This window comes from Epinephelus fuscoguttatus, linkage group LG19 (genome assembly GCF_011397635.1).
Source record: "Epinephelus fuscoguttatus linkage group LG19, E.fuscoguttatus.final_Chr_v1".
NCBI classification, from domain to species: Eukaryota; Metazoa; Chordata; class Actinopteri; order Perciformes; family Serranidae; genus Epinephelus; species Epinephelus fuscoguttatus.
The window spans coordinates 32,881,985-32,905,663 of NC_064770.1; the positions used below are offsets into that span (position 1 = coordinate 32,881,985).

Sequence of the window (23,679 nt, forward strand, 5' to 3'; positions counted from 1 at the left end):
CTACTTTTGAAATTGGTCTAGTATTGAGCGACTGCTGCAGACAGCAGCGGCAAAAACAGGCTGCAATGTAACAATTCAGAGCTAGTGGTGTAATGCAGTGTATATGCATGTATACAGGATGCACCCACCTCTTTTTCTGGCTGCTTACAGTACACCTGCCTGAGAGTGAGAGTACACTCCTCGCTAACCTACCCATCTTCCTAGCAGTACACCCACCTCATCCACTACCACTACGCCACTGTTTAGAGCATGTTCACCATGTCTGTGTAGGTCAACTCAAAGTGCTTGTTTTTGCCACTGACAGGTTCAGATTGTTATTCCAAGTGTCTGACAACATTACGGACAGGATCCAGACAGAGATAGGCCTTTTGGTTAAAGAGTAAGATTCTTTGTGTTAAACCAGGAACAGCCCTGAAATTGCTGTCGCCAAACCACCAGACTCCAGTAATTTTAAATGGTAACTTTATCATCATAAAACACTTCACTCAAAGTCGACAGTAACAAAATAAAACCCACAAAATTTGTCATCAACTCTGGGTTGGCTGAAACAAACCCTTTAAGGGACAGTGTGGAAGATTTAGTGGAGTCTAGCAGTGGGGATTGCAGATTGTAACCAGCTGAAACTTCTCCCAGTTACAATTTCTTTAGTGGTCATTGTTCAGGAGGTTTTTAGGAGGAGTTGAATTTTCCGCAGAGGTCTCTTCCTCTCCAAAACAAATGGAACAGGGGTCTCATTTGTGAAACAATGCATAGGATCCATACTAAAAAAATACAGATTTTTTTTTTTTTTTTTACAGATTTACAATCAGGCTTCCAACCCGTCTCCAAAATGGACATAAGCATGGGTCAAAGTTTCTCCCATCAAGTCCTTTTACAAGATCACAACTTTTGCATGGGTAGTGGCGTTCGCCTCTTTCAGGCCTCGTTTTGTGCTTGTGCAATGGTTATTAATGAGACCCTGGGTGATTTAAACCAGTAAAATCACTCAATAAAGCAGTTTCATATTAAAAATCAGTGTTTCTGTGGCACTGTTTGGCATGTTGGGGACAGGTGGCTTGCCCACCACAGGCAAATACGTGCTTACCTTTTTTCTCTGATCATTTAAGTTCAATACTTTCAGGAGGTTTTTATTAGATGCCAAATTATCTACAGAGGTCTCTTGCTTTCCAAAACAAACAAACCAGGTGATTTAAACCAGTAAAACAGTGAATAAGGTAGTTTCATGATAAAAATCTGTGTTGAACTATGGTGGCTGATGCATAAGCAAGGAAACACAAACAGTCCTATCTACAGCCAGCACTTGGTTTGTCCATTCTGGGCTACTGTAAAAACATGGCTATGTACATGGTGATCTCTGTGGACAAGGACCTGCTCCCTATGTAGATATAAACAGCTAATTCTAAGGTAACAGAAACACAATGGATCTTATTTTCAATTGATAATACATTCAAGAAAATATTGATATTATATTATATTCCATTTCTGCCAAAATATCCTCCTCAATCCAACACACTGGACCTTTAATTTACCCAGTTACATGTGAAATATGCTGGCTCTATACACGCTAAAATTACTGTTTATTTAAATGGAGTCTGGTGGGTTTGGTGATGGCAATTTCAGGGCTGTTTCTGGTTAAACACAAAGGACAAAAACAAGCACTTTTAGTGCATGTAAATTGACAGTTCATATTGCCCCAGTGGTTACACTGCAGCCTGACTCAATAATGGACCAATTTAAAAAAAAAAGAAAAAAAAAAAGGTTGTTCCCTTAAGGCACTTAGACACAAAACAACGTGAAAATAGGGTCCAGATTGGAAAATACTGTACCTACACTTTAACAGACACCCCAAGAATCAACACACACATGCACATCCACCCACTAACCCCCTTGTTTTGATATCCTGTTGAACCCGTCAGCTTCCAGCTGAAGCTAGAGCAGAGTACCTCAGCTGTACTGTACAGAAGGTGAATTGAAATTCAGACAGCGGCAGCAGCAGATGTCTCCACCTGCCGAACGAAAGCGAGTGACACTGGCCGGACTCTGCAGTCACAATATCCCCTTCATTAACTGCCTCGCACTTTTGCAGACGTTTCAATGAATCTTAGCTTTTTATTTTTTTATCTGAAGGAGAATTCATGCCATTGTAAATCAGAGCAAGTCAGTGTCAGACACACACACACACACACACACACACACACACACACATACACACAGAAAAACACTTGCCATGCTAACTCCACATGGCCTGACACAGATACGTTTTAGCGCATGTTCTGGTGTGAATAATGGAGGAGTTGTGTGAAATATTGATAAGTCAGTTTTAATAAATTAACCCTGACATGAATTAGTCATGAATTACACTCCTTAGCAATTACTGTGGTGCAATGTACTTATTGGGTTTGTAGAGGAGGAATCTATATGGAGAATGATAACATGCTCCATATGGAAGAAAAAAAAACCACGGTAGCTTTCCTGCATGCACATTTGAGTATACGGTGTGAATGTGAGGGGAGGTGTGAATTTGCTGCATGTGCGTGTGTTTGCACACATATGCATCTACAGTAAGTGGTAACCATGTGTGTATTCAGACACGGGAGCTGAATGTGTAAACAGTCTAATAAATTGTGCTAATGGGAAGAGAGCAGGGAGATGACAAGACAGGAACAGAGGTACGGAGAGGAGGGGACGGCTCAGAACATCTGATTTATTTTTGACATGTGATGGACAGCACTTAATTAAAAGTAATCATGATGAAATTAATTTTAAATGGTAGCCCTAGAACAGAGCAGATTCTACATTTCAGAGAGATTTCTTAAAACACTCAAGGCAAAATTCTTCTTCTCTTGTTTTTCTAATTTCGGAGCATTTTGCAGTAAAACTTCAAAAGCCTTAAAGGGCAAACTTAACTTAAAAGAATCAAGAGTTATAATAGCCTGCAGAGGGAGGAATTGCAGGGAACAAGGACATGTGGTTCAAATGTTATCACTATAAAACAGGCATTAGTAGTGGTTATCAGCGTTAAAGATGTAGGTTAGAGGCCCCTGCTAAACCAACTAGCATGATTACAATGCTGTGAAAAGCTATTAAATGACTGTGTTTTGTGTTATGCGGCGACATGCAAATGAGCTGACTTCCATATCCGAAGACAGAGGGGATGGTGGATGTTGTGACACCTAGATGAGGTGGCTGCCAAGCTGCAGACCACTGTCTGAAACCAACAAACAACAAAACTGGTTGCTTGTTAAAGAGACATCTGTGTTTCCAGCAGCATTCCTACGCCCAATTATGGGTATTTCTTGGCAACCCAACGCTGCATTTTCAGTGGGAATGGTGCCATCAAAAGCAGGTGGTCTTTACTGAGACATCGCTGCATTTCCAGCTGCATTTCTGCCAACAAACGTGGGTCTATTAAGCAACCCTTCACTGCATTTCCAACGGGAATCGTGCCATTACAAGTGGATGTTCTTTATCGAGCCATCGCTGCATTTCCAGCACCAACTGTAGCACCAAACATGGGTGTTTTTTAGCAACCTCTTGCTGCATTTCCAGTGGAGACTGTGCCACCAAAAGTGCGTTTTTTTACCAAGCCATCACAGCATTTTTAACAGGAATTATGCCAATTGAAAACAGATGGTTTTGTTTTGTTTTTTACTGAGTCATAGCTGTGTTTCTAGCTGAAATTACACCATTGAAAGTGGGTGTTTTTTAGAGACATTACTGCTTTTCCAGCGGCGATTCTTGCACCAAAAACAGGTTTTTTACCAAGCCATAACTGTGTTTCTAGCTGAGATTACACCATCAAAAGTGGGTGTTTTTTACTGAGCCATCGCTGTGTTTCCAGCAGGGATTATGTCATCAAAACTGAGTGGTTGTTTTTTTTTACAGAGACACTAGCTATGTTTCCATCCAAAAGTGATTTGAATCATTGGGAAATGCGCATTAAAAGAAATACAAATCCTGTGTGTTTCCATTAAATGTACAAACTTTGGTGAAAACTACGAACTCGTGCAAGTTTTCCGCAGAACCGGAAACAAAACAAGTCTCGCATTCTTCTTCTTCTATGTTTTCTGGCAATTGGCAACCAGTTTGTAAATGTAGTACCGCGTTCCCGACCCAGAGTGTGGCTATCACCATGGAGAATGGTGCGCTACGTCAGACTTAATTCGAACATAATGGTTTCCATCTCCCGTTTTGCGAATCAACATTTTTTCGAATCGACCAAAACCCGGCTAAAGCGAGCGTATTTTAGTTTGCGCAAATCGGGATTTGAATTTGAATTTTGGCGTTTCCGTCATAATTCCGATGCGATACTTCTAGATGCGCATCTAAACAGGCTGATGGAAACATGGCTATTGCTGATTCTCAGCAGCGGTTGTGGCACCAAAAGTGAGACTTTTACCAAGCCATCAATGCACTGCCAGTGGGAATTGTTTCACCACAAGCTAGTGTTCTTTACCCAGCCATTGGTGCATTTCTAGTGGTTACTGTGCTACCAAACATGGGTGGTATTAGCAACCTATCGCTGTGTTTCAAGCAAGGATTGTGCCACTAAATGTAGGATTTTTATTGAGCCATTTCTACGTTCTAGCAGAGATTATGCCATTGAAACAAATGGTTTTTTTTACAGAGACATCACTGCTGGCACCAAAATCGGGTGTTTTACCCAGCCATTGCTGCATTTCCAGGAGATATTGTGCCATCAAACGTGGGTGGTTTTTAACAACGTTACCAGTGATGATCGTGGCACCAGCAGCGGGTATTTCAAGCCAAAACATGATCTTTTCCTGACCATAACCAAGTGGTTTTTGTGCCTATACATAAGCACGTGTTACTCACAGTGATGTGGAAACACAAAGAATCATAAAGCTTTGCCAAAGGCTGTTTAATAGCAGGAGTCTAACCTATATCTATTACGCTGATAACGATTTTGAACACCCATTTAACAGAGTGATAACATCAAAATGAGTGACAACAAGGAGGCAGTAAAGGGCAGAAAAAGACAGGAATGAATGTAATAGAAAGAGAAGGAGAGGCAAGGATTATTTGTGATAAAATAAAACGACATAAAAGTAGAGAACTGAATAAACCTGGCAGAGGAAAATGAGACTGAGACGGAGACGGTGATAAAAATAAAGAGAAGGAAGAGGGAAGACAGAGGAGAAAGAGGGCAGGAGCGTCCTGACCTAGTTCCAATCAAGCCTAATCACAGCCAGGTACCTTTTTAACACCTCCCACTGGCCTGCCCCATAAACACACACTCAACTGGCCTTTATAGACTCAGTCTGAAATAGCAAGCTGTACACACACACAACCGCACAAACACCCAGGTGGATGCGCTGTCCATCGAGCTGGCACACACTCATCCCTCAGCTCAATGGGGTCGAAATGCTGCTTTGGAGTGTACCGCATGCAACACAGCAGAATGCACACACACACACACACACACACACACACACACACACACACATACAAACACACAAACACACAAACACTCCATTGAAAGCCTCACTGGGGCCACAGAAGTTCAAAAATGTCCACAGAGCTTAAAAGCACTTGACACCTTTCCAACTCTAAGCTCATTTGGAACCTGTCCACGCCTGGCAAGGTCAGGGCCACTGTTGTCAAACTCATGATTCCCACACTGTTGTGTATTGCTCAGCAGCGGTCTCCCGTTCCATCGCTCCCTCACTGTGTGTCTTTTTGCTCTCTGTGCTTTGCTCTCTTCTTCTTCTTTCTGCTATCTTCATTTGTCAGGCTCGTACTGTAGCATTAGCTGGAATGTCACAGTGCTGGCTACAGTGGACTTAATTTACTTAGTGGAGTGACGTGTCCTTCTCTTGTGGTGCTCTACGAAGCTCTAAGGGCCGGACAAGGAAATGCTAAGCAGAGAGGGATCGGCATAATGTGTGGCTTGTAAAGTCAAGTAGATGACCGTGACCATACAGCAATTCTTCATCAGTCAACGGCAGAATGAAATGTAAACTAGATATGATTTACATATTTCCATGCAGTCTTTACTGGCCTAACCCGTTTGTAATCTACAAGCTTGAAAGACATGTGATGCGCGATCGAAAACTACAAAGTCAAGTGTGATCATCTCCATTAGTCACAATCCCATCCAGAATTAAGTATCAGACTGGGCATACACAGCTGCAGAGTCCCAAAGCTGTCTCACAAATTTAGCTTCATTCACTGTGGTTTGGCATGTGTGTGCTCGCTCATAACAGGCAGCATTTTCGCCAGGCTGTAAAATCGACAAGTGCCGTCCTCCTTCCTTCACCACCTGCTGTGCTGCTTTAGATTTTCAATCTGAATTGTCAACTTCAAGTTTTCAAATATGGCAGCTGCTCTGGAAAAAGATCTCCTGTCTGTCTCGGATTAAATCTGAAGCGAGAAAATAGGCCAAGCAGCTCCTGCGTCACGCTGACTCAACAGTTAAATAATTGTTCTTCATGAGTTGGGTTTTTTTTTTTTTTCTTTTGGAGAGGAAAAAGTCACGTCATCCTTTATCAGTGATTCCCAACCAGGGGAACTGGTTCCCTTGGGGGTACCTCTGCAGTGAGAAACTGTAGACACATACTAAATAATCTTGATTTTCATGTAAATAAGCACAGCCTGTATAAAATAATGCACATAGCGACCATGATGTCATTCACTGGTTTGTGGACTGCCATTTTAAAGCCTTGAGTTCAGCATGTTTGCTGTTAACCTCTTGGTTTTTTGGAACCATTGGCCATATTTGGACGAGAGGATGGAGCTGTGGAGGAGCGCAGTTTGGATCTGACTCACAGACTGTGATGATGCCTTGCAGACAGTATTAAATGTGTCTAATTTTAAGCCTTAATTAAATGTTAACGGGAGTTATATAAAAATTCACCCACCATACATTTGTCAAGAATGTTGAAACATAGCTATAGAGACCAAAACTGCTTTTGTACCAGGCTGTAAACATGTTTATTTCCATTGTAAAGTTAGGCATTTTAACACAGGAGTCTATAGAGTGCTCTGGGAATGACGTTTTTCTGTAGGCTGGCGTCGCCCTGGGTTTCTCGTCAAAAGGTTTGTTGGATTTTTCCATTGGATTTTGGATTTTTGCAGAAAGTAAGCTTAGACAAACAAACGATGATGATGCTTACACCATTTGTTCAGCAAGATAATCTTTACAAATGAACACCACTTGTAGAATTTTTGAAGTGTAAATGCAATTACCAGAAAAAAAATCTAAAGCCTATCAATGAACTATACCACGGGCGCATGACTTAAGATCTCTAACACAACAAGGCTGTAAAGACACGTTCGAAGTAATGACATTTCTGTAGTCTCATTTAGAAACATGTTAGCAACAGCCTTTTTTAAGACACATCAAAGCTTCAAAATTCATGAGTGGGGTATTTACTGACATAGTTTTTGTCCTAGAACAAAACTCTAAAGTTTCTTAAGCTTGTGCTGACCATGGGCCTTATTTCAGGCATCTAACCAAAAACCCATTGACTTTGAGACGAGGAAACCGAGAGTGCAAAAATGCTACCTCATTTCAGGGTTTTAGGCCTCATTCCTGGCCCACTGATTTAATTACTGCAATATTTATATATCTGCAATGTTATGAACTGGGTGTCGAGAGTGATACTCATGAAAAGAATGTCGTAGTAACTTACAGCTCATGCAAACCCAACATTTCCTACTGGTGCAGATTCACATGGAAAGCATTTACCTGGTGAATCACAAGTTGCCTTTTATCATGAAGGGGTCAAAGGAAATGCAATGTGTTTTTCAGTGAGCTTAGCACTTACTGCCATCGTTAATCAAAAATGAGTCATCAGAACAAGACAATGATCATTTTTCTGTATTTCTTGACAGCGGATCCATTAGAAAAATTGCAGGAAGTAATGAAACAGTCAGCAGCCACAATGTGCTGTGGGATGAAGAGTTGCAGGCAATGGGCTGTACACCTCCAACTCAGGTTCACTTTCACTATGCCCTGCTGGCCACAGACTGATGCTGTGCGCAGTGTAAAATCAGATCACGGTTGCTCACAGACTGAAAAAAAAGGGCAGATTATTGCCTGAATTCTTTATTAAAACGACAATAGTTTTTTCGTTGCCCCCAGAACTCTGTTACCTGGAGTATTAAACTGCATTTGCATTTTCAGCAAGCAACAAGAGGACCACTCAATTGTATAATAATATTGTAAAATCCACTTTTTAACCACTTCTATATTATGTAAAGTTAAATAATATACTGTTTAAAATTAATTCAAATGAACATATTTGGACCCTGGCTGGTGGTGTTGATGAGGGGGTACGTGAGGCCTGTGAGGGGTACATCTTACAAGCAAGGTTGTGCTCTAAACCAAGATTAGTGTGACCAGTTCCAGTTCGTGGGCTCAATTGATTTTCATGGAGAAATATCTCACAGCAAAAACCGAGCTTTAGAGGTCGAGGCTTTGTTTTCCAGCTTAGCACGGCTATTACACGCCATTCTCGACTCCTAAGAATTAATTGTGACCTGATTTATTACAAAAGAGCCTTTTGATTGAGTTACTTCCCTTCCCTTTCCATCCATCTTTCATCTACCCATTCATTGATTCACTTAGGAGTGAACCAACCAGGCGGCGGGACATCCATCCCGCCAACCAAGCAGCCAGCAAGACCAGGCAACCAGCCGTCCATTCAGCTTGTAGTATATAGACTGTAGGCCAAATGCTAATCTCTTGATTGAACACTTGAAGACAAAGGTTATCACCAAACAAATTTAGTTAAGGCAGCGAGGGGCGAAGGATCTTAGCAGCGCTTGCAACTGATCTAATCATCAACACAGCTAAGTTGATTATAAAACTGCAGGTCTGGGGCGCAGACAATGGCTGAGGAGGAGGGGAGAGGAGAGGAGAGGAGAGGAGAGGAGAGGAGAGGAGAGGAGAGGAGAGGAGAGGAGAGGAGAGGAAAAGAAGAAGGTGTGAGCAGATAAAACAGAGCAGAGCCCGACAGAGGAGAATAAAGTGGAACAAAGCAGAGCGGAGAGCAGATGTATAAAAGCAGACCAGGGCAGAACAAAGGAGAAGACTACAGGGCAAGAGAGGACAGGGAAGAACACGACGGATTGAAGAGGTAGCAGAGCAGAGCAGAGCAGAGCAGAGAGAAGCACAGAAGAGACCACAGAAGAGTTGAGGAGAACAGAGCGGTGCACGGCGGACCACAGCAACAGAACAATGACAATGTATTTTGGGGCAACAGCAGCTGCCATAAACTCCTCTGTTATCTCAAAGCAATGCAGCGGTAAAACAAATGCAAAGCTTCAGAGAGGAGTGAACAAGCAGACAGGGGTTGAAATGACATCTAAAGAGTTTACTGGAACGGACAACAAAGCCTTGCTGCCTTAGTGCAGGACGCAGTTAAGCTCATTGCAAGAGCGGGAAAATTATCCACAGCTTTCACACGCAATCGAAAGAAGGTGTGTTGCTACAGTAGGCGTCTGTCCTGCTCCGTCTGCATACACGTGTGAGTCAGTGTGAGAGGGTTCAGTTTGTGAGTGTGAGAGCTGCTTTTCAAACCCCCTGAAACCGCATGTAGGAAACAGGATTGTTGTACAGCAGCAACCAGACTGGTGTCTCAGAGGGCCGCTGACAATCTCCCTTTACAATACCGATACACTACAGACGTCAGTGGTTAACTATTAATCAGTTAACACCTGAGAATATTTTTGACTGGTCACATATGTCCATCTGTAAAATAATGTTGCTACTCTTCAGTTTACTGCAGTGCACACCACCCCGGTCTGATGCAAGCTATCTAGCACCGCCACTAGCAACGGCATCTTTACCGAGCAGCGTCTGGTCTTCGCCCAGGTCTCCTCAGGGAGCAAGCAGCCTCATTTTAAGCTGCAAACCCCCTTAAGCATTGTTAGTTCTGTTAGCACAGTTAGTGACTAAGTGTTAACAGTTTTAGCATGGCTAGTGGTCCTAACATAATTAACAATGCTTAAAATGAAGCAGCTTACTCACCCGAGTGACCTGAGGGGAGACCGGAGGATGGCCACCATGTTACCAGTAGTAATTGCTGAATAAGCGGCGCTGCTAGCTAGTTCCTAGCCGACATTAGCTACCCAGTGGACACCAGAGGGTGGGCAGCAGGCACTATAGCCCTTTTTTCACAGAGGTCGCCGCTACAAAGTCCCTCCTTTATGCTGCCTTTGCATTTTTACACAATACAATGGCATCACGCCACTTCATTGGGAGATTTTAGACAGCATACTGCGAAAGCAAAAGAGCCATGACGTGTGTTACATGTGACACAACAGTGCCAGCCTCTAGTGTGACATATAAAATACGCATTGCCAGCGCTTTATAAACAATAACCACTACATAATATGGCAATAACACTCATTTACCATCCCTGTAACATTGCACCTGATCTCATCTTCTGCTCAGGGCTTAAGGAGCTTCCACACCTCATTGATTTCTCAATTTGCAGATATTTTTGGCCACTTCTACTTTAAGTTAGCTGCTAACTGCTAAAAGCTACTTTTTAAATCTCCCACGGTGGGTCACATGCAACACGTCGTCAAAACCTTACACCTGTGACGCCCATGATCCCATCCTGCCGTCTGTACGGACATCATTTGGCACTGTTGCTACCTCTGATGCCCCGTTAAAGGCGAAACAACTCTGCCCCCCCATTCTGCAGTAGTACCTGTTTCACAGCACTGTGAGACAGATCCTTGAAGAAAAGGATCTAATGTTTCTCTGTGTTAATGCAGCTAGCTGGCTGTCTGACAGCAAGGCCAACAGCAAATATAACAAAAGACAAGACATTTACATCACAAAACATTAAATTCCACCACCTCTAAATGGATAGTGCTTTGAAATGCAGTGCTAAAGCTCACTGAGTCAAATGAACGCCAGACCAAAAGCAAAGTCGTCTTGTATTTTATGTTGCTTTGTCTTTTCTTTTTGTCTATTTTCAGATCCACCAGTTAGTTACTGGTTAATAGGTGTCAGGCTATCAAAAGCAAAACTAAGTGAAACTGACATCCCTACTTTACACACACACACACAGACACACATCTTGCAGCCACTGTCTCTCTTTAGTGCACTAAAACACACATACCCACACACATGCAGCTACAGCCGACACACACAGAGTGGCAGAGGGGTGAAACTGCCCCTGAATATAATACTGTGCTGAGCGCTGGAGCACAGCACGACAGGGGCTAGTGTTCGTCGACTCAAACGCCATTGGGACCAATTAGGCAGCGCGCAGAGCAAAGCGCCGCCGAACGCTACGCTTCACAACCAGTTCAAAAGGCCTGCTGCTGAGACGGACAGCTGAGGGGGTGGGGTCGGATTTTCCTGAGGAGGGGGCATGTGAAGGGGGTGTTTGTGTGTGTAGGGTATTATTACATGGGGAGAGAGGATGATCACAGTATGCAAGGGATGAAGGTGCATGCGTGTGTGTGTGTGTTCTGTGTGTGTGTGTGTGTGTGTGTGTGTGTGTGTGCCAGCATCTGCTGCATCCATGGCTATGCTGATCTATGCCAGGCTGCTTGCATTGATGTTCCACCACCTGAACCTGTGCACCTCTTAAAGCTGCTGTGTGTGGCATTGTAGTCCATAAATCATTGCCACATTAATTTGGAGGCATTAGTGTAATTGTGAATAAATGACTGTAAACAAATGAGAGCACAGCTGAGGCACGTGGCCTCTATACTTTGTTATACGTTGTGCGTCACAGAGTGAGCTTTCATGGGATGTGTGCAGGTTGCTTTAGGGCAAAGAGTGAGCTTGTTTTGCTGCACACAAAGCAGGAAAAACAACATTATTCCTGCAGCGCACTCAGAGTTTCTCACAATAACGGATACTGTAATGATTTAAAATCCAGTAGAGGGAGAGTGCGGACAAAGTGGCAACATTCAACAGGAAGCTGAGCACTGAAATGCACAAACGATACTAACAATTGATTAATGTTTAAATTTCGCAAAGATACCAACTAACCTGAGATAGATAAATTGACTTTTGAATGCCATTCATTGCACAACTAAGAGTCAGTAGACTGTCATGGAAAATTATCACATATGAGAGAGTGTGAATGTCATCATGAATAATAACTATGAATGTATGACTCATCCATGGTCATGGTTAGATATTTTGAAAGGCCTCACAGTCCTTCACTGTCTGCATGCTGGTCTGGAGGTTAAGATACATAAGATCAAGACCTTGTAGCTGTTTAGACTCCAGTGTTAGACACGTCTGCATGATATGTGAAATACACGAAGATGCCATAACTTATTTAAAGTTACATTTAAAAGGCTCCTAAAAATGCAGCCTTTTTCATGAACTCCCTCTTCCTCCAATTAACAGAACAAAAGTGATGTCTCCTGTGATGTCATTAGCCTACGTATCCCCAAATCCACTGCACCTACTTACTTTTTAACAGGCACATTCCGGCAACCTTCAAAAGATATATATGCTCGGAAATTGTCAAGTGATCGTGGAATGTTAAAGGTTTCAAGTGCCATTTAAGTGTAAGTATGTGTTCAGGTGGTCAACAATCACTGATAATTATATCACATTAAAGGTTCAGGGTGCCCCAGTGATGTAATGGTTAAAGGAACAGTACACCTCAAATTCGAAAATGCATATTTTTCCTTTTACCTGTAGTGCTATTTATCAGTCTGGATTGTTTTGGTGTGAGTTGCCGAGGGTTGGAGATATCGTCCGTGGCGATGTCAGCCTTCTCTCCATTATAATGGAACTAGATGGCACTCAGCTTGTGGTGCTCAAAGTGGCAAAAAAGAAAATTGAAACACTGAACAGCAATGTCTCTTTCCAGAAATCATGACCTGGTTACTCATGATAATCCACAGACCTTGTTGTGAGCAACTTAATGTAGGAACCGTTTTCTTTCAACCTAACTATACTCACCAACCGCATCAATGTGCAGAAGGAAGTGTGCATCTACTGCTAGCTCACCTGGCACCACTGAGCTAGCTAACGTTAGAGCTCAACCACGGAAGGCGCCATTAATGTTTCATGCTGTCACAAGCATGAGCCTCTCATCCATGAGTAGATGCACTCTTCCTTCTACACAGTGATACTGTTAGCGGGTGTAGTTCGGTAGAAAGGAAACAGTTCCTACATGAAACTGCTCACAACAAGGTCTGTGGATTATCTTGAGTAACCAGGTCATGATTTCTGGAAAGAGACATTGATGTTGAGTTTTTCAAATGTTTTTTATTGGCACTTTGAGCACCACAAACCGAGTGACATCTAGTCTCATTTTATTCGAAAGAAGACAGACAAATCCATAGCCCATATCGCCAACACTCAAATCTAGATTGTTAAATAGCTCAACGGGTAAAAGAGGAAATACGTATGTCTGATTTTGGGGTGAACTCCCACAACAAAGACTGGAAACTGGAACTGAGTTAGCCTGGCTACATCTGAATATAACAAAATCCGCCTGGCAGCCCCTCTAAAGCTCACTGAATAACATGCTATATCCCCTTTGTTTAATTTGTACAAAAACCAAAGTGTAACAGCAACAGTTTGCCATTTTCCAGAGGGGATTATGTGTCGTACTAGTTATTGGCTGGGAGCAGTAACTTCTGGAGACTCTCTGGTTGCCTAGCAACTGGATATAACGTGTTAATTAGTGAGCTTTAGAGGTGCTGCTAGGCAGATTTTGCTACCTCTGGACAGAGCCAGGCTAGCTGTTATCCAATCAATTATATCAATAGCTGTAGCCTGATATTACAGATATGAGTGTTATAAATCTTCTCATCGAACTCTCGAAGCTTGTTTCTCAAAATGTCAAACTGTTCCTTTAACCAATTAATTCAACTAAATAAAAAGCCACTGCAACCCATGGATGAGCAGTGCTACAAGTAAATGGAAGTTATATGGATAAACAGCTGACTTGGTACACTGTTTACCCGCTGTCCATCACGTCATAAGAAAACGACAACTCGTAATGTATCATAAAATGTAAGAGTTCACCACTTCCTCGTGACAGGAAACAGTAAAAGTTATAATCCAGCTTCCATCGTCACTCACCTGAGCACTTCATTGGGGTTGCCTGAGATGGGGGTCTTCTTGTCAGGAGCTCCGTGGCACTCAGACTTTAGCAGGGTGTGAGGTCCACGGTCCATCATCATGGTGGAGGTTGCCATCGTGATGATGGCCACACCATCGCGAACGCGGGCCTCTAGGCCGTAGTCCCACTCGTCGTAGGACACGGAGAGCAGACCTGGATGGACGAAGCAAGAAGAGGAGACAGAAGAATCAGAGGAGGTACGGTAAGATGTAAGACAGCGAAGGAAGATGAGAAAATGGAGGGGGGACAGAGGAAATAGTAACAATAGCGAGGTAAGTAGAAGAGAAGTTAAACTCAGGAAAACGAGAGATGAACTGGCAAAAAGTGAAGAGACAGAGAAACAGACAGATGGAGAACACTAAAGCAGGGAGAGGTGGATAATTCTGTTAGGGTATACAGAGTGTACATGTTTTGAACACACTCCAAGAGACAGAGCACACACTACGTGATGACTCAGAGAACAGATGAATAGCGCTCCCATCCTGCCTGACTAAGCGTCTATCACCTTGCTGTGTTTGTCCATCTGTCTGTCTAAAGCTCTGTCTGTCTCTGTTTGTTGGCCTTTGCACTGTCTGTACGCCTGTTTATCTGTCCTTCTGTCTGCCTGAGTCCTGTTCTCTTTTGACAATCTGTCTGTTTATGAACAATAATTTGCAGGTCTCTGTCTCCCTCTGTCTCCCTACCCATCTCTCCCGGTGCCCTTCCAACCATCCATCAGCCCATTCGACTGCTAGGATGTGCCTGTCCTTCCTCTGCCCCAACATCACTCTCTGCTGTAGATTACCATGGAGTAAGGAGAAAGACGATGCATAAATTCTGGCATTTTTTTTACCTTTATTTCCCAAGGAAAGGCTGGCTGACAACGACTCAAACTCACACATTGGAGCAGCCAAGTGAAAGTCACGACTTATGTCGGCTGTACACCAAAGGACTAGATTGTTTCGTGTTAAGGGAGTCATAAAACTAAACCCGAGCTGTCTTAAGTCTGTCTTTAACTTGTCTTAATGTTCCGACAAAATCAAACACGTTCAGTATTAGGGTACGTTTTTAGTCTTGGCTCATGCAAATCCTGAAGTTCAATGACCTGAACATTGTCAGCAACCAATAGCACCAAACAGGAAGCAGCAAACCAGGTAGGAAGTAAACATGGACGGTACTCCGGGGAGAAGCAGAAACGTTAACAAGTCTCGGTCTCTAGCACTGTGGAAAAGCAGGAGAAACTGGTGGAATGAGAAAGGGTCTGAATTTATTTCGGCGTGTATCTGATCCACCAACCAGCACTTATTTTAGAAATGTTAGCGTTAGCATCTCATTCACACGATCTCCTCTCACTAAAATAGCGCAGCTAACCAATGTATAATTTTGTCACACTTACATAAAGATCTTGAACGATCCCACACTACATTAGAGCAATAACCTTTATTCAAACACGCATAGAAACACTATGTGATGGAAGGCCATACCTGCAACCACTGATTTAAATCCCATAGCCCATCTTGCTCACTCCACTTCAGTCCGCTACTCTGCATTGTCTCTGTAGCTGCCTACATTTTGTTGTTTTGCTTCTGTTGACTGTTTCTGTTTTTATTCTGTATTGTAAAGTGTTTTTGTTGCATAACAGGAACTTGCTGTCAGGCCAGTTTTAACTGCAACACACAAGGTTACCTTAAATTTCCTTCTTGTATAAATAACTGAAGTGAAATGAAGTTATGTGTTTTTGAGAACAAATAAGCAATTGTTAAAATGTCATATGTCTTAAAGTGAAATGGTGTCATATATTCCACAAGGAGCACGATAGGAAATAATCTCAAAAAGAATCTGGTTCTAGTCTTGCTAACAGTGACCTTACTAGATCCCCAGTCTTTGCAAAATCTCATATTATGTGACTAAAAACTCACGTTGCCTTCACATGTGAGAGGCTGTCAGTCTTTTCAAAGTCTTCTCCTGTATGGTAGACATCACCTGTATGGGCTCCTGAATGCCTGACTTGTTTCTTAATCTATTCTTGCTCTATAATTAATCTAAAATAAAGAAAGAAAAGCACAGAGACCTGCCACGAGAAGATTTGATTCACTATGAAACTATTATGCATCTATTCAAACACGGCTGACATTTTGATAATGAGTTTCATTTATATTAAACCACCGTTATTGATAATATGATTAACTCATGACAAATAGTCACCATTAATTGATGACACACAGTGTATGCTGCCCAGCACACTGTGTGCAGTGTTTATCTCTTTTTAATGACCAATCATTTAGCTCTCTAGTTCACGGCTGTCAGGATTTCATCAGGTTGGAGCTAACAGGTGAGACTGTCTTTTTGCTTAAGGGGTCTGATTTCTGTGGATCCATTTAAGGATCTTTTTTTTTCTTTCCGCCAAATCTTTAACATATGTTGGGTTGAGGTCACGTGTCTTTATAGGACAGGGTCTAACATTTTGGACATGCAAGGGTTGTGACCACACATCAACCACGGAATTGCACTACTGGAAAATTAGCACAGCCAGTAGAGCGGCTGGAAGCTCAGCACCATTCCCAAGGTTCACATCAAGGGAGAGTTGCTCAATTACTTTCCTCTGCCTGATATACCCAGCATGACTATCGACTGCTTGCTAGACCCCTCCCCTGAACAGCGATTGCCAATCATAGCAACCATACTAGGACTGCCAAGCTTTTCTTCATGTTAACGCAGTGTGTATGGGGCTGTAGTAAAACTCGGGGGTGCTTGAATATCTGTTTCTATTTTTATCACCTCTCCAAACACATGAGAGCAATAATGTAAGGAATGGGTTAAATTGTGTGTTTATTTATTCCACTGTTAGCTGCAAATGTTAGCATACCTGGCTAACTAACTTAGGACCAATTTACCATACTGCCAGCGATGCAATGAGCAACAGCTGCAACACTCAAAAAAAGGTCTGATTAGATTCACCCTGGACTAATTTTAGGGTGCTTTCACACCTGCCCTTTTTGGTTTGGTTCAGTCGAACTAAGGTTAATTTGCCCCCTAAATGGGGTTCGTTTGGGCAGGTGTGAACACAGCAATCACACTTGGGTGTGCACTAAAACAACCAGGCCGAGACCTTCTTGAAGAGGTGGGACAGTTGGATCGGTGTTGGTTTGCCCTAATCTGGCAGACCCTGAATGACAGGTCAGGGATCAGCTGTTGCTGCCCCTCACCACAGCCACCATCACAAATATATTCCTTTATGAATGCTTATAATAAAACGCTGTGAATCTGAAACTGAAATAACTATGAACTGAAGCACAGAAACAGTATAGCTCCAACAAAGTTGAGATTTGAAAAAAAAAAAAAAAAGGGTATTCAAATCTCCAAACTGAATATCGAATAACACCCAGCGAATGGACATCTGAGTTGCTGAATATTTGGTCCAGCCCTACTTTATTTGCAGTATGTAAGCTCAGAAAAATCTTAAGTACTCATGACTGAAACACTTTGAAATAAAATACTGATGTGCAAATTACTTGCACGAAATTCTTAAAAAAGCATCTGCTGTGTAAAGGCCCTTTAACAAGGAAACCTTCCATATCAAATGTCTGGCCTTATCTAAACTCTCAGCACCAAGTGCCCTTGTGACTTCTGGAAGTGGCCAATAACTGATCTTTCTGTTTGGGACACATTGGACGCCTCTGGGTTCAGGTCACACAGTTCTCAGTGAAGCACGGACTGCCTTCAAGTCAATTTATCTGGTTATGTGTCCCTCTCTTTGTCCATCAGTCGGTCTGCTTCTATCTGACAGAGTATGACCACATGTCAGCCGGTCCACTACCATGTCAGTGGGCAGAAATAGACAGGCGGCCTGGCAACCTGCCTTCCTCGCGGGGCCTCAGCACTGACAGCTCCGGCCCTCCAGGACCACATCTAATGTCACACACTGTTGACACTTTTTCCAACACTCACTCACTCACTCCCGTCGCTTGTTCCTTTTTGCACACTTCAATTTTATTATTTTATGGTAAAGATTCTTTCATAGGAGGATGCGTGTGTGTGTGTTGGCAGCGTGTGAGTGCTGCGCATAGGCATGCACCGTGTGGTGTGTTATTTTCTACATCTTGGGAACTGCTGCATGACATGCATATGTTCAAACATCTCTCAGGACATGTTTTAAATGTCACAACACAGACATGTCACTGGCTGTGTTATAGCTGAACAGCGCTGTGGCAGCTGTAAAGCCTTTTTCTGGCCGGTAAACTGGCTCCTGCCTCCGTTTGAAGGCAAATGCAGTCCCCCTGTCACACACACGCACATATACAAGACAAATCACAAAGGCTGCAGACAGAGTATCTACACACAGGCAAATTGAGTAGGAGAACGTAATAGCAGAACCACCGTAACACTGGGTATTTTTGGAAACAGCTTATTATTGTCAGTGATGTCAGATTGGGTGGTTACGTTAGCACAGTCTGTGCAGCAAGTAGTGTGCAACTGATCAGGAAGAATAGAGACAGAAAAGCTGTTAGTAAGAGAGCGAGAGAGAGCTGAGAGGGATGGGGAGGAAAAAGAAGGACAGAGTGAGCTGAGAGAAAAAGTCAGACAGCAGCAGAGACACAAAGATAAAGAAGCAGAAGGAAAAAAACCCGAGGTGAGCAGAGAGTTAGGAGAGAGTCAGAGGAGGCTGAAATAGTGAGACAGAAACCACGGAGAAGCGAGGGAACAGCAGCATGAAATAAGGAGGTAAGGAAAGGAAGTAAGACAGTGGGAGGAGAGATGGTTCCCCAGAGCGCCACTTAAGGGAGGCATCAGTGGAATTACCCATGAGAATTGGAGGCTCTTCATCACACATGGTGCGAGTTATTAAGTGTGCCTAGTAAGCAGATTCGCCCCACAGCGAGTGTGCACCTTCAACTGAACCCTGAACTGCTAGATTCACCCAGAGCAAACACTGCCACATCATCAGGCGCATGCTATGCCACGGTGTTAGTTCAGAAGTTGGGGAAGTTGACGGCCACCACAGGCTTCAAGGGGCTTTTATGATGTTGAGGTTGAAACTAAGAAATAAGTGTTGGTTGAATGCCTGAGTGCTGCAGTTGAATATTTGATGTCTAGTAATATCATGCCAGTATCTTGCTTTTGAACAGAATCTTCTCCTGATTAATTCAGGCCAGTATTCTGTCACCATCTATCCTTTCTCTTAGCAATCTAGAATTACCACCTCACAATTGTATGCCTCTGTGAACCAGTCAAGCTGCAATTACAGCTTCCGTCCATGTCTGTCTAGAGCCATGTGTAGCCGTGACAGCCAACAATGCTTAAAATATGGCTGTTGCTGCAAAGAAGCTACATATTCTAAAAAATGGATGCGTAACAAGTTTTCAGTCTAGTCGCACAGAAGATCTATACAATCAGGAAAATTTCACCCAAGATTTAAGTCACTAATTCAGTATCTGACCAAATGTCTCCCCTTCTGTTCCCGAGTTATGGTGTTGACAAATGGCCTGAAAACTTTATGATGTCGCAGTAAAGTTGACCTTTAACCTTTTGGTATAAAATATCATCACTTTATCAGTTTATTCTATTAGACAATAATGCAGAAATTTGTCATAACCAGCTTATAAATGCTTGAGTTATGGCCAAAAATATGATTTATCAGGTCACAGTTCATTCTTGAGTCTAAGAGGACATTTGTGCCATATCTGAGATTTCTTCAGGGTCTTACTGCGATAACAAGTTCACCAGAATAAGACAAACTCAAGGTCGCAGTGACCTTGACCTTTGACCACCAAATTCGAATTAGTTCACTGTGGAGTTAAAGTGGATGTTTTTGCAAAATTTGAAGAACTTCCCCTAAAGTGTTCTTGAGGTTTGACGTTTATGAGAATGAGACAGACAAGGTCACAGTGACCTTAGACCTGTGACTGCTAAAATATAATCAGTTCATCTTTAAGTTGAAGTGGACGTTTGTGCCAGATTTGAAGAAGTTCCCTCAAGGTCTTCTTGAGATATCATGTTCACAAGAATAAGACAAACTTGAGGTCCCAGTGACCTTGACCTTTGACCGCCAAACTGTTATTAGTTCATCCTTGAGTCCAAGAGGACGTTTGTGCCAAATTTGAGGAGATTTCCTCAAGGCCTTCTTGAGAAATCGAGTATATGAGAATAAGACAAATTCGAGGTCACAGTGAACTTCTTTAACAATCAGTTCGTGTGAGTCAAAGTAAATAGTAGTAGCCAAATTTAAAGAAATTCCCTCAAGGTGTTCTTGAGATATAGTGTTTATGAGAATGAGACAAACTCAAGGTCACAGTGACCTTGACCTTTGACCACCAAATTCATATCATTTCATTGTTGAGTTGAAATGGATGTTTGTGCCAAATTTGAAGAAATTCCCTCAAGGCGTTCTTAAGATATCGGATTCACAAGAATAAGACAAACTTGAGCTCACAGTGACCTTGACCTTTGACCACCAAACTGTAATCAGTTCATCCATGAGTCCAAGAGGATGTTTGTGCCAAATTTGAGGAGATTTCCTCAAGGCCTTGAGTAAAAGTGAACATTTTTGCCAAGAAGAAATTCCCTTAAAGTGTTCTTATGATATAGCGTTCACGAGAATGAGATGGACAAGGTCACAGTGACCTCAACCTTAGACTTGTGACTGTGATCTGTGATTTGAAGAAATTCCCTCAAGGTGTTCTTGAGATACTGCATTCACAATATTGGGGCATATGTACAGACAATCAGAAAAACATAATGACTCAGACGTCGGCTATTGTCAGCTCTAAGGCATAAAAATGCATTCAGGGTTTCTACTGGCAGTTTTCTAATGTCAATGCATTTGCAGTACCACAACTTAAAAACACCACATTAGTATTCTTTCTGGTGCTTTAGCAACTCATTATGAAGGTAAGGCTTCTCTCTGTGCAGACTGATATTGAATGTCACTGCTGAAGCTGTTAAGTAACATCCTACCATCATGTTTATTTTATGCCAGCCTTCCACTGAGCAGCTTTTCAAGTGGTTTCACTGTTGCAGACAAACTTCCACTGTCAGAATAAAATCATGAGAGTTGTAATGCAGTTGGTGTGCGCTATCGTGATCTCGAGTGTTTGTAAGTGGTCATAAAACTCAGTTAAGTTGGCTGTTTAATACTATCGCAACTTTTCCATGTTGGCTCATGCACATAGTGAAATTTAAGGACGTGAATATTGTCAACAACCAATAGCACCGCTTTCTCCAGCACCAAACAGAAAACAGAAAACTAGGTAGACAGTAAACATGGAGGGAACTAGAGGGAGAACGTGAAGTCTCAGTTCTCTTGTACTGTAGAAAAGGAGGAGAAACTGGTAGAGTGAACAAATGTGCATGTTTAATTTGGCGTGTATCTGATCCACTCACCAGCACTAATTTCAGTGAGAAATCCTAATTTCTGAAATGGCCATTCCAACAATGTCCTCCCACTAAAATAGCACAGTGAACCAACGGAGGCTGGTAGCAAGGTGAGGTGACAAAATCCAAAATGTCAAGTTTGTACGCCAATACATATTATTTTCATAGATTATATTAATGCCGAATTGACAAGAATACTTTGACATATGACACCTTTTATCTTGCGTTTCTTTAGTTAAGTGTTTTTGATAGACACGTAAGGTATTCTTAAAATGTCATATTTCTTAAAGGGAGTTTGGTGTAATAATTTCCACCATGAGAAGGTTGGGAAATAATCTTATAAGAAATCTAGATGTAGTCTTGCAACCAGTGGCCCCACAAGATCTGCAGTCTTTGAAATAATCTAACAGTTTGTGACCAAAAACTCACATTGTCTTAAGATGTGAGAGGGTGTCAGACTCTAGACTTTAAAAGGTATTTCTCTGAGTCATTTCAAAGTCATTATTGGCAGAGGGCAGCATTGACAAACACAGATCTTGCAGCAGCAGTTATGTGAGCAGAAGCTCAGCCATCTGCACGCTGACTTAAAGTCAACACGCAAACTACCATAAGATTACTATGCATATCACTATACAGCATCTTGTTTAAGAGCACATATATTTCCATAAATACACAAGATGCCAATCATATGAAGGCAAATATAAATGACTTAATATCTGTCATTTTGTTGTTTACATTACACTAAAGGCATTCAGTGTCCTATTCATCACACACTAAATGAGTGAATGACATTTAGCCTACTATCTGTCATCATGTCCCATATGATTAATCCCATGATAATTCAATGTTAACTGAAAGAGATTTGTTTGTGTCCATCAACGCAGCCACTCTGCCAGCTCCACTTTGTAATCACCGAGGCAGTGCATGAGCTAGTCACGATGATCTCCCTGGCAACATAAATCAAGAGCGAAGTTGCTGTGTGATTTACATAACTGATATGGTGATATATCAAACTTTATAGAGTGTAACCTCAATTTGGAACAGACAAACTGACACACACATACACACACACAGTTTTGTTCACCGTGGCCTTCAGGTAAACACTCTCCAGAGTTTGCAGTACACACTAAAGCACAAACACACAAGCCATTTGATTACACGCAACCATTATTTTCTCACACAGATTAAACCATGAACCAATCACCATCGCCAATCACCAAATGCACACAGACATTACACAAAACACACTCCTAGGCACACAAACAGACTCGCAAAACACACTCCTCGCTCCCATTTAGAGTAAATCATCCATGGATGTCAATAAGGGAGCAGAGGTAAAAAAGTTTGAGTTACGGTGCCTGTATGGCACAACGATCTCCCAGAAACTGCTGAGGACAGGCAGCGGTGTAATATCTCCCCTTCACTGTAAATCAACAAGCCAAACACCAACAAATTATCAGGCTCATATGTCTGGCGTAAATATACTGCCTGCGCTAAGGTTTTTCTGTCCTACAGAGAGTAAAACAGACTGAAGTCATGGAAAGTTCCAGTAGTTCTGATGGCGGCGCCGTCACTAATAGATCCCCACTGAGAGTTGGCCTTTCTGAAAGAGTCTGTCCACCCCCAAGTACTGAAAGTAGAGTTACATGAGGCGGTCTGACAGGTGTCCCTGTCACACTGCGTGAGCAGGTTCAGTGGTTAATGCAACCCAACTTAGATGTCACTTTGGGTCTGCATTTGACCTTCAAAGGTTAGAATGACCTCCAGTGGAGTTGTGGGGGGAGATGGCGGGGAGAGACGCTCCCTCACTTCTTGTTAGGAAAGGTCAGTTTGTTTTTGTCTTGCATGAAAAATCCAAATGGAAAACTGAAAATAAAATGTGTATTACAACAGAATGAGGGCCTGCGTGCACTAAAAGTTTTGGTTTTCCTAAGGTAAGCTTATTTTTTTTTAAATCTTTGTAACAGAAGCGCAGTGTATTTACACCGTGTTGCAAATGATGACCATTCTGCTCTGAGCACTGCTTTTTTTCTTTGGGTAAAACGCTGCACTCGTCACTGTTACTTTTTACCCAGCTGTCCAATAACAGTGGAGAAAGAGCAAGTTCCACAAAGACCAGCCATTGGTTGCTAATTTCCAGGGCTGGTACCTGCGGTTATTCCACAGGCTAGTTAATAACATGTCGGGCAGGAAATCCAAAGTGTGGGATCATTTTGAGAAGGTGAAGGACGAACCCAAGGTG

The 23,679-nt window shown here is 42.4% G+C and overlaps 3 protein-coding genes across 6 annotated transcripts in view; 1 reads left to right on the top strand and 2 right to left on the bottom strand.

Moving 5' to 3' along the window:
- The window catches only part of srebf2 (sterol regulatory element binding transcription factor 2), a 597,702-nt gene that overhangs the window by 312,926 nt on the left and 261,097 nt on the right, over positions 1-23,679 (bottom strand). The window lies entirely within an intron of this gene.
- The window catches only part of zgc:65811 (uncharacterized protein LOC393524 homolog), a 635,041-nt gene that overhangs the window by 211,248 nt on the left and 400,114 nt on the right, over positions 1-23,679 (top strand). The gene's annotated exons all lie outside the window — the stretch shown is intronic.
- Positions 1-23,679, bottom strand: part of LOC125879891 (glutamate receptor ionotropic, NMDA 2B-like) — a 206,195-nt gene that overhangs the window by 67,591 nt on the left and 114,925 nt on the right. For all 4 annotated transcript variants that reach the window (XM_049562032.1, XM_049562031.1, XM_049562029.1 and 1 more), the window contains exon 7: positions 14,048-14,240. In XM_049562032.1, the coding sequence (XP_049417989.1) occupies positions 14,048-14,240 (193 nt within the window). The remainder of the gene's footprint in view (positions 1-14,047; positions 14,241-23,679) is intronic.